At 54.6% G+C, this 13,556-nt stretch overlaps 5 protein-coding genes across 5 annotated transcripts; 1 reads left to right on the top strand and 4 right to left on the bottom strand.

Moving 5' to 3' along the window:
- Window positions 1-708: 708 nt before the first annotated feature.
- BZA05DRAFT_389941 (uncharacterized protein) lies at window positions 709-1,788 on the top strand. Its single transcript, XM_051482833.1, has 2 exons — window positions 709-1,148; window positions 1,211-1,788. The coding sequence occupies exons 1-2, from the start codon at window positions 1,073-1,075 to the stop codon at window positions 1,777-1,779; spliced, it is 645 nt and encodes a 214-aa protein (XP_051342105.1). The 5' UTR covers window positions 709-1,072; the 3' UTR covers window positions 1,780-1,788.
- A 1,588-nt stretch (window positions 1,789-3,376) lies between these two features.
- On the bottom strand, window positions 3,377-4,723 carry BZA05DRAFT_389938 (ribosomal protein S8e/ribosomal biogenesis NSA2). The gene is made up of 4 exons (XM_051482832.1): window positions 4,620-4,723; window positions 4,318-4,455; window positions 3,989-4,138; window positions 3,377-3,928 (listed from the first exon to the last, which is right to left on the bottom strand). Exons 2-4 carry the CDS (start codon window positions 4,439-4,441, stop codon window positions 3,588-3,590), a joined length of 615 nt encoding a protein of 204 aa, XP_051342104.1. The 5' UTR covers window positions 4,442-4,455; window positions 4,620-4,723; the 3' UTR covers window positions 3,377-3,587.
- Window positions 4,724-5,016: 293 nt separating this feature from the next.
- BZA05DRAFT_332926 (uncharacterized protein) lies at window positions 5,017-6,220 on the bottom strand (the record flags this gene model as incomplete). The annotated part of the gene is made up of 2 exons (XM_051480664.1): window positions 5,017-5,650; window positions 5,712-6,220. The coding sequence occupies 2 exons, from the start codon at window positions 6,218-6,220 to the stop codon at window positions 5,017-5,019; spliced, it is 1,143 nt and encodes a 380-aa protein (XP_051342103.1).
- Window positions 6,221-10,800: 4,580 nt separating this feature from the next.
- BZA05DRAFT_220116 (uncharacterized protein) lies at window positions 10,801-12,038 on the bottom strand. The gene is made up of 2 exons (XM_051479711.1): window positions 11,596-12,038; window positions 10,801-11,506 (listed from the first exon to the last, which is right to left on the bottom strand). The coding sequence occupies exons 1-2, from the start codon at window positions 11,870-11,872 to the stop codon at window positions 10,890-10,892; spliced, it is 894 nt and encodes a 297-aa protein (XP_051342102.1). The 5' UTR covers window positions 11,873-12,038; the 3' UTR covers window positions 10,801-10,889.
- A 447-nt stretch (window positions 12,039-12,485) lies between these two features.
- On the bottom strand, window positions 12,486-12,821 carry BZA05DRAFT_389930 (uncharacterized protein; the record flags this gene model as incomplete). Its single annotated transcript, XM_051482831.1, has 1 exon — window positions 12,486-12,821. A coding segment is annotated over one exon (228 nt), but the record flags the coding sequence as incomplete, so codon positions are not given.
- Between the last annotated feature and the right edge of the window lie 735 nt (window positions 12,822-13,556).

The following is a 13,556-nucleotide window of genomic DNA, read 5'->3' as shown; positions in this document are numbered from 1 at the left end:
ACCGAAAGTGTCCTTGGAAAATCCACTGATTTCACTCAATCCCAACAGCTCCTTCCAAGTTCCACCAATAGCACATGGCCTTGGAACATTTGAGACTGACTCCAGATATACCATTGGTTTTGCCCTAAAGAGTACAAACGGGAGGCTGGAGCTACTTAACTGTGTCACTCGTGATCTTTTGTGAGGTTCCATTCGCACAACTACAACGATGACGACAACAACGGTGATGCAAAACACACAACTAACCAACCTCACTGTTACCGTCACAGTCACAGCCCTCGGTAGTCCGGTTTCGACGGCTGCTAAGAGCTGTACTCGGAGAGCTTGGATACCTGCCTCGTGCATGTTCCAAGCGGGCTTGACGTTAGACGTGCCGTCGTCGCTGGCTCTGTCACGTGCAATCAGGAACTCCGGGAGGCTGGAGGAGCATAGCTTGCTCACGAGTCCCGAGTCCTGAGTCCCGAGGTCTTGGTGGAGGTCTTGGTGGATGTCTTGGTGGAGGTGGAGCTTGGAGCTCTCGGCGGACCTTTGGACAGCGAAAAGATGTCCTGTACATCACTGTGGGGCACACATGGTGAAGGATGAAGGCTGGAGGAAGGAGGAAGGATGGAGGCTGGAGGCTGGAGATAACTACGGTGCTGGGCAGTGGGCAGTGGGCTGGCCATCTACCTGGTGCCAGGCAAGCTGCGGTTTTGAGTGAGAGGTACTGTTGAAACTTGAAGCTGTATTCCACTCTACTCTACTCTGCTAGTACCTATTCAAGGCAGAGCTCCCATCAACATTGGAAGCTCCGAAGCGGCACATCATACATCCTAGCCTCGAGCAGCCATGCCTCCCTCCACTATTTACCGTGCCCCGTCTCGCTGCTTCCCTGTGATTCGTCTAAGGGTCGGCCCCGTCCCTCCGCCGAGTACCGACAAGATCAACGGTATAAGTATTATCAGGGCCTTGTCCACTCCACTCCACTCCACTCCACTCCACTCCATGCTGCAGTCCGAGTAGTTTCAACCGGCATCCAAACAAACCGCACGAGCGGATTGCCGTCTCAACTACACATCTAATACATAGTACGATGTATTTCCGACCTCTCCGAAGTTCTGAACCGTATCCACCGCCAGAAGGCAGCACGGTACGGAGCGTATTCACCCCTACACCTACTGGTCAGTGGTAAGTTCACCCAGCTCCCTTGAGAACCACTCGACATACCTACCTCCTGGTAGTGCTGAGGATGCACCCGCTCTCGCTCTCACTGCTTTACACCCCGCGGCCACCCACGCTCCTGGGTATAATCCGCGGCCACCAGTTCCCAGTTCCCAGTTCCCACAATCCCAGCCGGAGACAACCCAACCCAACCCAACCCGTTTCGATTACAGCCCTGAGCCCGCTGAGCACCCCGCACCCCACTCCCTTTTCCACCACCACAACTCTACCTATGTAACTACCACAAAGGGAAAACCCTCAATTTCTTCCTCTTCTCTCGCTTCCGCTCCCGCACTCTTCCAACCATCCGGAGTTCGGAAAAAACAACCGGCCAAGCGGTTTTCCTCTTTGGATAAACAAAACGAACGCGCGCACCGGCAGCAGCAGCGGACACCAGCACCAGCACCAGCGGACACCCTCTCTCGCGCTCTCGCTCTCGCTTTTCCAACCTTTCTAAGCTCCGAAAACACTGTCTTCCAAGCGGTCCTCCTCTTCGCACATCGGTCCCTGATCTCCTTCCTTTTTCTCCTGACCTCATCAAGGAATTGCTTCCGCTGCGCCTTCCTTGCGCGCTTCTGAGCTCCCTAGGCTCCTTCCTCCTCCTCCTCCTCCTCCCTCTCCCTCTCCCTTTGCTTCATGGCAAGATCGGAGAACGCCTGCTCTCCAGCCTGCGCGAGCACCAAGGCGCCTTTGAGCGCCGCCTCGAGGCTGTGCCGGAAGCCTGGCGAGATATCGCGAGCAGCTGCGTCAAGCAGCACATCTGCAGCTTGCCGCTTCAGCGCGCGGACTGTGAGTGGTGTTGTTGGCGGTTCTGGCGAGGCCCGCGGTGACGTGGACGGTGTAGCAGCACAGGCAGAGGCGGCTTCGTGCATTTTTGTCAGGACAACCGAGGGGTTGTACGGTACCAGGCCGGTTTTGCGGAATGCTGAGATGATGGCGGTGGGAGGATGGAATGTTTGAAGGCGGATTGAGTGGATCGCGGAGAGGAATTCCGCTTTGGCGTACTGAACGAACACCGTGCGGGTCAAGGCATCAACTGCCTGGGCCGAGTCATGATTATGCTGGTAGGGCTGGAATACAACCGCATCTAGTGGTTGCAGTAGGTGGGAAGTGTGCGGTGGCAGGCAGAACGGGATAATATTGTGCTCGTCGCAACGGTCGACAAATTCCATGGTGCAGTGCGAACCGTCGCCGTCCAGGAGGAGAAGCCGGTATGCGCCGAGACACCGCTGAGCTGAGAACCGGTCGAAATGCTTGAGCCAGTCCATGCTCAGTTCATCGTTGGAGTATCCCGTAGCCGAGACACCCACAAGATAGTCGTCGGGAAGATTGGTGTACCACTGTCCTTGGTCGAGGGCGCTCGGAAGGATGATCATGGGCGGCAGTGCGTCGCCATCAGCGCTGATGGTTTCGCACACAGTGACGAGTTCTCGAACTGTCGGATTGTGGAGATACGCTTGCCGGTCTGGGTCCCGCGTGACAGTCCACTGATCTTCCCCGATGGCAATGCGGAACCCAGTCTCGTCAAAGTTGTAGATGTCCCTCGGCTGAATACCGTATTGATCGCATATCTTCCTGAACTCGGCAAACCACTTGCGGACACCTTCCGGATCGTGATCATTTCTGCCGTTGACATCCGTAGTATTCTTCTGTCGGACCACACATTCCGGATGCCGCTCAAGAAACCTTTTCGTCCAGGCACCACCGACAACGGGCGGCCGAGTATGGGGGTCATCATGCGCGCGCGCCAGGATCGCATCCGCACAGCTGGTAACCATCTTCTTGCGCGCACACGTCCCGATCTTATCCAAACGCTCCATATACAGGCAAACAGCACGTTCCTGATCGCCGGAAAGCTTTTTACCACTTCCGGGTCGGTCACTCTTCGATTGGCACCCGTTCCATCGACTCCGTAGTCTTTGTGCTGGAACCTCGAACTCCCGCGCTGCTGCTGCGATGTTTGGAGTTTCCTCTCCTCGCTCCTTCAGAGCGGCGATGGCCTCTTGAATCCGAGCCTCAATAGTCCCATAGGGCTCTCCTTCAAATTTCCGCTTTGGTGGCATTATTTTGTTGTGGTTGTGTGGTTGTGGTGGTGAAAAAGGGGGATGCTGAGCTGGCAATTATCGTTGAGCCGCCAGACACTCTGGAGAAGTGCCCCAGGTGGTGCTAGCCACCTTGACACTAGTAGTTACATGGAAGAACCGTGTTCTCATGGCCGATACACAGGATCTCGTTCGTACTTTTTTCTGCATGCATCACAATAATGCGGCATGAGAGGTGTAGAATGGCGTAGGTATTCGGTGATTCACGGTCGCTAGTATAAAAAGAAAACTCCCGGACTTTTTCCTAACTACCAAACAAAAAGAAACCCCCGAACGTAGATTTATTTATTTCTTGAGGGCACGCTGGTAGAAAGAGAGCTCATCACCCTCCAAGATGTATCCATCAACACGCCCGGACTGGCCGGGGCGCGAAGAGACACAGGCCAACAGACGACCAGCAGCGAACTGGGACTCAAGGGCGGAGTCGACCTTGGCACCGGGCTGGCGGGCGGTGATCTTCTTCTCGACTGACTTGGACTTGGGCACAGCCTCGGCGGCGGCGGCAGCATCCTGAGCCTTCTGTCCACGTCTCTTACCGAGGAGGGTACCGTAGTGAGCCTCGTACCACTGACGGAAAGGAGCGGCATCGATCTGGACGATGGCGGACCTAGTCAGGGTGTTGGTTCCTGTATCATAATATCAGCATCCTGCAATCATCCTTGACTGGCTCCCGGCGCAAAACTTACGGACGAGCTCGTTGTTGGAAGGATGGTACGCGACGGCGATGACACGGGTCTTCTTGGAGATACCCTCAGAACCCCACGAGAAGTTACCGGAGTCCAGACGGAGACCACGGAACTTGCGGTTTCCACCACGAGTGCGGACAATGTGAACGCCTAAAAGTTGAGAATGAGCCGAATGATTCCCAACAAAGTGGTACTACCAACCCGCATGGCTTCTCTTATCAGAGAAGCCAGAGGCGGGGAGGCCTCCTTCTCATGAACAAATCGCCCGAAAGCAAGATGAACAGTGGAGAAGGGGTTATGGTGAGGTCCAGCTGCTCAGGAACACTCACGCTTGGGACCGATACGGGTAACGGCGGACTGGCGACCGAGCTCGAAGGCACGCTTCTTGCGGTAGTGCGAGCGCTTCGCACCAGTAGCGGCGCGCTTGTGACGGCTGTCGCGGGAGATACCCATTGTCGATTATGTGACTATGTCGCGTATTAGCCCACTGTATCCTTCTCTGTCTGTACTGGGGTGGGTCGAGTCGAGAAGAAATGGAATTCGAGATTCGAGAAAGCGGGCTGTGCAGTTCGAGATTTCGCGATTCCATCCGTTCCCTCCTGCATATCCTCCAGAGCTGATTTGCACATACTTAGCGGAAAGGCGGTGTGTCGAGGAATGGACAGCGTCGATCGCTAGAGGTCGTAAGTCGTGGCGTCGGGGGTTGATTGTCGTCGTCGAGGTTGCTACGAGAGGAAATCGCCAAAGTCGAAAGTTTGTGTGGGGGCTTACAATACACCATCCTAATGCGGCTAGCCCACAGTGTGACGGTCTGTGGAATCTGGGGTTCTGCCCTGAGATAAACTTGAGCTGAGCCCACCACAAGAGATTAGGGGTTTTACGATTAAGCCACACCGTTTTGCAATCACCCAGGGAAAAGTGGCGCACCGAAGGATGCAAAGCTCGAGTATCCGACTATTATACATTTTGATATCTATGAAGCTCGCCCCCATGGTGGACAAAAAACAAACAACGCCAACACCGTCAAGTTATACTTTCCGTGCTTTCTTTATGGCTTCCAATGTGGCCGACATGTCGATTTCGTCATCTGGAAGCTTCCTCTTCTCCACCGTCGGCACTTCTATTAACCCCCCTGATGAAGTCTTGACTGCCCCCTCCTTCGCGGTGTCGTCGCCTGGTACCACAGGATCAAGCACGGGATTCTCAGAAGCGGGATCCTCTTTGCCAATGCGCTTCCGCGGCTTGCCTTTGCTCTTTTCATCATTGTCCACTGGCAGCTCCACAATCTTCCTCTCATCAGGCAGGACCTCCCACCCCTGTGGTCCCTCTCCCTGGGTCCCCGCCGTGACCAACACCTGTGGGAACTCTAGCATCGTGCGCTCCCTCAGGTTCTCGGACCATGGCTTCCCCGGATCCAGACAGATACAGTGCTTCTTATTCGCCGGCGCCTCAAGGACGAGATAAAACTCCGTCTCGCTTTTCTTCACCGCCTCATTCCGCGTTGTGTCCGGTGTGTTGGCAGGATTGAAGAAAGCGAAAGCCACACCGCTGTTTTCGGAAACATCATGGTCAAGGAAGCGGCAATTCTCGGGGGAGCCTTCGGAGAGGAGTGTCCATTCTATCGTCCACACGATGTGGGGGGGCTTGCGTTTATTCGGTCGTCTGCGATCCATTAGCAAGCTCATCTCCATGAAACCCCCTCACCCCCCTTATCGTGACTTACACCACCCTCGTCCGATTCTCCTTCGCTCTCCCAAATCCCTCCCACGGCGCCCACTTCACCACCGTCCCCCTCTGTGACAGCAGATGTTCAATCCTATCTTTCTGCCTCTTCCCCCCCTCCACTTTCCCCGCATCGCCTCCCTCTACTTCCGCGTCCCCTTCCCCGTCCGCAGCCATCTCAATCGGCCGTTTTATCCCCCTCTCAACCCCCGTCAAAAACGCAAAGTCTCTATTCACGCCGCCCTCGGTCATGAGCTTACTGCGCTTGACGAAAGCGGTCGGGTCGCGGATGCCGCTACACTGACGGTACATCTTGTGTTTCTTGCTGCAGGCCACCGAGCAGCTGCGCGCGAAGCAGGCAGGACATGTGTAGATTGGCGGTGTAGTGTTGCAGTACGGGCAGAGGGTCGAGAGGAGGTCTTCTTCGGCTTCTTCATTTTCGGGTTCGGACGGGACTGCTAACGGTTCTGTTGCTGGGGCGGCTATGGTTATGATATCTGAATCCGCCATCGTCGCGTCGTGGGTAGCCGTTACTTTCCGTCCCGTGGGTTTCGCGATTGGGGGTTTTTTTTTTCGCGCTGGTCCGTGGTTGCTGCCACCGCTGAAGACTTCACTTCACGTGAAGCGGTGGAAGGATTAGAGTTGACGCGCAGCAGGCTAGGTCCGAGTGCCCCTGTCTTCACACTACTCACACCACCACAGAAATCAGATCTCCCGACTCGAGAGTCTTCAGCCCACCGCACCCATGCTCGGGAGGGTTGCTTGAAATATGCACATAGATCACCTGCTCAAACATCAAGTAGATCGAGGCAGAGCCTTCAATCGCCCACCGCTCTACTTTTCCAATCCCCTCCTTTACTCTGCCTACTCTACTCCGTATCAATGTAGAGAAGCCAGTGAAAAGTGGAACTCGATGAAGGTGTGGTGTTTTTTCTGCCCTGATACGATATGTATCAATATCCGTCTGGCAGGAAACAACGGTTTTTTCTTTTTACTCTCCCACCCTCGAACTGCACGCTGCACTCTGCACAGTATGTAGGAAGAAGTGCGAATATCTATTACGAATACTTTCCAGCGCTACACTCCGCCCCCCAAAAAATCGAGATCTCGCAGTCCGGTGTTCCACTCCCCCAACTTCCAAGTGGCAAGAGTAGGGTCTGACGCGAGAGATGAATGGGCCGCAAAAATAACAAAACTGGAGTGTTCGGCTGGCCATTCCCGACTTCCGAGGGCCTTCTCAGCCGTCAAGCACCCGCTGGTACCACACCAAGGCCTTACCATAACCCTCTTACTCCCGAAAAGCGCCGGTCATATTGCCGATGGTGCGCCGGGTAGTCTTTCCCCTCACGCCGTCTCCCGGCCGTCAAGCGCCCGCGTGTATGTAGGTACTCTACCTACCACACCAAGGCCGTGGAATACCGGTAATCCCCTCGATATATACCGACAAGCGGTGTAGAGAGTTCTGGGGTGGTCTTTTCTAAAGGCCTTCCCATACTGGTGCCATACAGACTCCCAAGGAGCCTGCGGCACCCCCGTCCCGGAGGTTGGAGCACGACTGCCCCCGGATCCCCAGACAACTCTGTAAACTTATTGTATATACACTGGCCGCACTATATAGGGTGGGAACCACTGGCATGTATGTAGGCTGTAACATGCCCTAGGTACATGATGCGGTTTCTTCGTGCACCGCAGCCCACTAGGTGCATACATTAAATATGCTTCAGGCACGAAATATGTATGTATATCTCCCGAATCTACCAGTATGTGTCTCCGGATGGATAGATGCGTAACCCCACAAGAGTCCGTGAATCGGCATCAATCGGAGTTCGGAAGGGACGTCTAGAGATGAGCCCCCCCACCGGTCCGTCCGAAGAATGCAGGGAGCAGGCTTCATCTCACTGCTTGAGCCTTGATCCACTTCAGTCGGGCCTCCGTGGGAGCATCCCCCGATCTGACACAAAACCTTTGTGGGCGAGTGATGCTGCGTGCCTGGCCGTACTCCCAGCGGCTGGAGCATCCCGTAGTTACACGCCGACCCGGCCCGTGCCAACCCGTGCCAATCCCCGCATTACTGGCCCTAACCCACTCATGAGTCCCGAGTCCCGAGTCCCGAGTCCTACGCTCGCACTGGGCCGATCTGCGGATACGTATACGTATACCCATATCGATATCCCCTCCTCTCCGGCCACGCTCCGCCCTCCTCCACACCACGCCGCAAACGGGCAGACAGGCAGGATGAGAGGACTACTATACACATCTCCAATTTTCACGAGCTTCCGTCGCACTTGACTCTTCACTCACTGGCAGGCGTGCCCTACCCTACCCTATTCACATGGGGAGCAGCAGCATGGAGAGCAGCGAGGGGAGAGTTGCTTGCGAACAGTTGCTTGCATGCAAATGACATGCATCTCCCCATGCCTCCCCATGCTTTTTTGCATGCAAGCATGCGACGCGCAGTCCACAACCTCGATATATGTACTCTATAGCACCCATAGCACCCTAGTACCGGTATGATCCCGTTTCCCCGCAAAAACCAAAAAACCAAAACCAAAACCGAAACCGAAACCAAAACCAAAGTGCAGATTCACATGTAATTTATATAGATCAACTGCACTGTGCACTGGGGAGTTGGGACTGCACTGGGGACTGTGCACTGGGGACTGGGTATACCCTATGGTACAGGTAATGGACAGGGCCCGTTTTGTTGAATGGGCACGCATTTAAATCGGCTCCCAATATTCTTTCTGGCTGTAATTAGCCTCTATTTGGCTATGAAAAGGCTGTATCCAGGCTGTATCCAGGCTTAAAAGATTAAAAGGGCTCTAAGGTTTAAATGGCGATACCTAGTACATACGACTATAAAAGGGCACAGTTGCTCAACTGGCGTTGATAATAAATGGCTTTTAGGAGTTCATATGGCTCACATTGAACAATTATATGAGTGCAATCTGCTGCTTGAGATTGCTGTGATTCTAGCTACTACTGCTCGCCCAATATATATCCTCCCCTCCGCACCCAAGCAAACCGAACCCTGCTTGTCCCCGCCCTCCCCCGCTCTCCCGCTCGTCGGCTTCCACCCCGTCATCTTAGCACACATTCAACATGACCGGCGTGCTCAATAGACTGTCTGCTAGTATCCGCAGCGAGTCAGGCCTGATACTGTAGGACGGCATAGGAGGAGTAGACTTACCGGTTGCAAGAGGGCCAGGTACTGTTAAACAGCGAAGGAGAACGAGGACAGACTGCTATTAGCGGCGATGACAGTGGGGTATCCGCACCGAAGTAGGTCTGTAGGATAGCATAGGAGCATGATGCGTACCTGCTGTAAGAAGACCAGAGACTGTCAAAGGGCTAGCGGTGGCGAGAGGGAATACTGTGGGGCGGACTGATGGGGGAGCTGTAGCCTGTCAGCGAGAAGAGGAAGTGATGCAGGAACTGTGGGTGCGAGCAGAGGGATGTGATGGAATAGCTGTCAGCGAGAGAGAGAGAGAGAGAGAGAGAGAGAAGGACGTGAAGGAGGAGATGTTCGCGGGAGAAGGAGTTGCGGCGGGAGAAGGAGTTGCGGCGGGAGAAGGAGTTGCGGCGGGAGAAGGAGTTGCGGCGGGAGAAGGAGTTGCGGCGGGAGAAGGAAGGGAAGGAGGAGCTGTATGCAAGAAGAGGAGCTGTTGGCGGGATGAGGAAGTGATGGAAGAGCTGCCGGCGGGAGGAAGCGAATGTGGTTAGTAGTGGGCATCAACGTTGGCGGGCATGGCGGCGGGCATGGCGGGGATCATGGCCGGGGCGGCCGAATAAAGACAAAATGCTCCATTTAGAAATCGAAGCTCATTCGTCACTCGAGCCGGAAGCCTAATGAGCGGTAAGATATCTTTTTACCAACGAATACCCGAAGAGAGTGGTGGAGAAACATTGCATATACTGTTAATTGCCAGTTTACACCTCAACGTCAAATCAGGCTTCTGTCCAATCGACACATTGAGTATTGACAGCCAAATTAAGTATAAGAGCCCAAATTGAGTATTTTAAACTGGCCGCAATTACTACTAACCGCCCATTGACCAGGCTTCGCCCAATATGACCATCGCAAACTGGCCCGCAATTACTATTAACCGCCTATTGACTAGGCTTCGCCCAAATACACATGGCAACTTGTGCCTTATGAGGAAAAAAGGCCAATTTACTGGCAGAAGCCTGAATTACCAGTGCAAATGAGCCGCATTTTGTGCTAATAGCCAGTTTACATGCAGACTCGCATTCAACTCAAGGGGCCTCGTCCCATTCCCTGTACCCTAGGGATAGTGAACGCCGGAAACGGTGGACACGGTGTGTGCACGTGCGGAGTAGGAAATTGGGCTTGAATTTGGGTGTGGGATGGATGGATGGTGTAGGATGGGTGAACGGTGTAGGAATGAGGATGGAGGAGGGCGTAGGACGGATGATTAGAGGATCGGAGGATTGGGAGGCGGGGGATGAGGGGCAGGATGGGGAGGAGGATGATTGGAAAGTGCGCACCCTCCACGCCTGGGCCTGAGCCTGGGCCTGAGCCTGAGCCTGAGCCTGCGGGCAACTATACCAGTAGTACCTGCGGTACCTAGCAGTCTAGTTCGGAAGTCAACCTCGCAGATCCGAACCGGGTGAGCCTGCCCCGAGACATCGGCGGGTTTGACTTTCGGTGCTATGTAAAGTCTACGTCCCGCTTTCCGATGTACTTCAAGTCCGGGCCCAAGTCCGGGCCCGAGAAGCAAGCGCGGTGGAAAGTCGACCATTCTCTATCCTGTAGAGGATTCGGCAATATGTATGCACAAGATGCACCCATGGCCAGAATCCCAGCCGACGTTGGGGCTTAGAAGTCACTGATCAGCTCGGCTACGAAACCTTCCTTCAGCCTTGTCCCGAGTACATACGGTACGCAAGGTAGAGAAGCCCCAACCCTGGTCGGTTCCAATTCTTTGTACAAACCATCTTTTGTCAAGATTACATACAAGAAACTGGCAGGGAAGATAAGTCGGATAAACCCACCAAACCGCATCCATCCCTCACCCACGCTCGCAATCGAAAGCATCGCAGTAGATAAATCATTCGAAGCGGAGTATACAAAACATTTCAACACCTCAAAGTCAGGTTAAGTGGAGCAAAACAGAAACAGCAAATCGTTTTGATTTTTTTCATGGGTGGGGGCTAACTAGATCGTGCCGACACCGTCCTTGCTTCCCGCGAGTATCGACGGGGGCATCATGATTTCCTCGCCGCTCTTGCCGCCGTTCTTCTCGACGATGAGGCCTTTGAGCCACTTATTCTCCAACTCCAGCTGCTGGATCCTCTGCTCGAGCGCTTGCACACGCTCCGTCATCTCCTTGGCCGTTTTCTCCAACTGCTGCTCCTTCTGCTTCTTCTTGACACGGAAGCGGGCGGACGCCGCGGTGTTTCGTCGACGCTTGTCTTCATCAGCCGCGAGTCGGGACGCATCGTCCATTCCCTCGTACGCATCGGGACTGGCCGCCGACACGGAGACGGACGCCTTTCGCTTCGCTCCTCGGGGGGTTGTGGCGGAGGCAGACGGCGTTGCGGGAGTAGCTGGAACAGCAGCAGCAGGCGATGTGGCAGTATTCGAGCCGGAGTAGCCGTCAATAGGAGCGGCGATGATGGGTTGCTGTGAGGACGTGCGTGCGATCGCCGGTGCTACCAGTACTGCTGGTGTTCCGGGAAGAAGGGAGGCGGCGCCCAACGATGGTTGGGCTTCCGGGGCGGAAAAGCCGGTGAAGGCCGGAGAATAATCGAAATTCTCAAACTCCTTGAATTCTGGTTCAAGCAGCGAGGTTAGCCAGGTTTCCCCCCATACGATCGGCAGTCACCGAACGAACAGCCAGACACAAGCAGCACACACACACCATTCAGAAAGCTGTCGAACTCCCCACCGTCCTTCAGAGTCGGGTCAATGGGGGCAACAGATGCTTCCTCGACGACCGGCTTTCGTCCTCGAGTGTTGTCCGTCGGATCGTGTGCGACCGCGCCCATGTCGAAGTCGAAGAACTGCGTATTTGTCCAGATGTCCAAATCATCGGGATTAAAGGCGTCGACCGGCTCGTCGGCGGACGGTATAGTGTTGAGGTCTTGCAGGTACACAGAGACATTGATGCCTCTGCGCCCTATGTATCCGCCGGACATGGCCAATAACTCTCGAGCAGAAGAGTTTTTTTTTGTGGTGTGGGGTGGGTGGTGGGGTGGAAGCGACTTTCTATTTGTGCAGGTGTCGGATGGAGGGCTGGCAGCAGTATGGTAGTATCGAGCGGACGCGGGTGAAGGAGAAGAGCAAAGGGCTCGAGGGCGGGTTTTGGGGGATTTGGAGTGTGGTGTGGGGATGGACAGATAGCCGGCGATGACTGAAGGTAGAGCGAGAGTGAAATGGAGTGGTGTAGGGTTGTAGCTGCTAACTAATGCGGGGCGGAGTGGTATGTAAGAGGGGTGGGAGTGGAGCAGGCGTTTCCCTTTGAGTTGAAATGGGTGTTGGGATTTGTTTGGAGCGGTGTCTGTCTCTCGCCTTTGGTTGCTTCTTTGTAGCGCGACGAGGACAAGATTGGATAACTAATAGCGAAGTGAAGATGCCGAAGCCGAGATCAAGTCATCATGATGATGGGTGCGGATCAGGGAGCGATAATATACTCTAATACTCTAGGCAGTCTGCACGACTCACCTACATATGCAAGCGGACGTTAAAGAGGGCAGTTGCTGAATGGGGGGGGTGAGGATGGGTTGTGTTTGGGGGGGGGGGGGGGGGGGGGTGGGAGAAAAAGCGGGTGGGGGGGGTGGGGGGGGATTTCGGGATTCGGGGTTAGGGTGGAAGTAGTGGTAGGCACGGACAAGCGCGATCGGGGAACAACGGCAATTAGTGAAGAGAATGTGGTGGGGTGAAGGGGTGAAGACCAAGGGGAAGAAAGAAAGAAAACGCCACACAAAAACCGCCGCGGAAAAGCAAGACATTCCAAGAAAACGCCACAACAGGCGCCAAGGGAAAAGCAAGAACATTCCAAGAGAACTCCAAAACAGACGCCACGGAAAAGCAAGAACATTCCAAGAGAACTCCAAAACAGACGCCACGGAAAAGCAAGAACAATCCTAACGAAGATCGTCAGTTTTTCATGTTCATGGCAGTAGGTAGAGTAGTGTACAATACGAAGCCAAAGGAAATCGGGGACAGTCGTCTGTTTCTTTGCGGATTTTCTGCAGAGCTCCTGTTGTATGGATTACCTATCAATCAGCTGAGCTCCTTGTGCACCGCATGCTACACATGTGCGGATAGTACTATCGTTACTCCGTGGCTCGCACGTCCAGTTCGACTCCAGCCTCAAATCCAAGCCGCTGCCTGAACCCAAGACCACCGGCTCCTCCTCTCGCCAAACGAGCGAGTGCCAGCTGAGGTGAGCGCCAGCACGCGCAGCCGTTGCATCCTGCACTGAACAAAGCATCCTCAAACCCGGTGTCACTCCTGCCTCTCCCCTCTCTCTCCCCCGCTCTCCTGACCTGCCAGAATGCTTCCATCCGGACAAGCCACCTGACGCCGACGACGGAAAAAACCCCCCATGGATTTGTCATCGACTCGAACTCACTCGAACTCTGTGCATCTCCCGAATGGGAAGGAACAGCCCATTTGGAATTTGTGGAATGGAGAAGAGTGGTGCCGCACTCTATCGATCTCGATAGAGTAGGGCCGCTGACATCGGTACATCTACATAGAGTACATAGAGTACCTTACGCACTCCACTCTGCAGCTTTGAACGGCGATTGTTCCCCCGTATCCCTTCGGCGTGACTTTATGACCGCGGAATCCTAAGTATCGAAAGGATCGCCATGC

Source organism: Tricharina praecox (assembly GCF_024521635.1).
Source record: "Tricharina praecox strain CBS 144465 chromosome Unknown BZA05scaffold_5, whole genome shotgun sequence".
Taxonomy (NCBI): Eukaryota; Fungi; Ascomycota; class Pezizomycetes; order Pezizales; family Pyronemataceae; genus Tricharina; species Tricharina praecox.
The sequence above is the reverse complement of the archived record's forward strand: the minus strand, read 5'-3'. Positions and strand labels throughout refer to the sequence as shown.

Bases quoted from the DNA above. Each gene is read 5' to 3' on its own strand.
- BZA05DRAFT_389941 (XM_051482833.1), top strand. From the start codon at position 1,073: ATGTATTTCCGACCTCTCCGAAGTTCTGAACCGTATCCACCGCCAGAA. The intron at 1,149-1,210 runs CTACACCTACTG...CGACATACCTAC, and splicing joins GGTACGGAGCGTATTCACCC to CTCCTGGTAGTGCTGAGGAT.
- BZA05DRAFT_389938 (XM_051482832.1), bottom strand. From the start codon at position 4,441: ATGGGTATCTCCCGCGACAGCCGTCACAAGCGCGCCGCTACTGGTGCG. The intron at 4,139-4,317 runs GTGAGTGTTCCT...CTCAACTTTTAG, and splicing joins TACCCGTATCGGTCCCAAGC to GCGTTCACATTGTCCGCACT. The intron at 3,929-3,988 runs GTAAGTTTTGCG...ATTATGATACAG, and splicing joins TTCCAACAACGAGCTCGTCC to GAACCAACACCCTGACTAGG.
- BZA05DRAFT_220116 (XM_051479711.1), bottom strand. From the start codon at position 11,872: ATGTCCGGCGGATACATAGGGCGCAGAGGCATCAATGTCTCTGTGTAC. The intron at 11,507-11,595 runs GTGTGTGTGTGC...TGCTTGAACCAG, and splicing joins GTTCGACAGCTTTCTGAATG to AATTCAAGGAGTTTGAGAAT.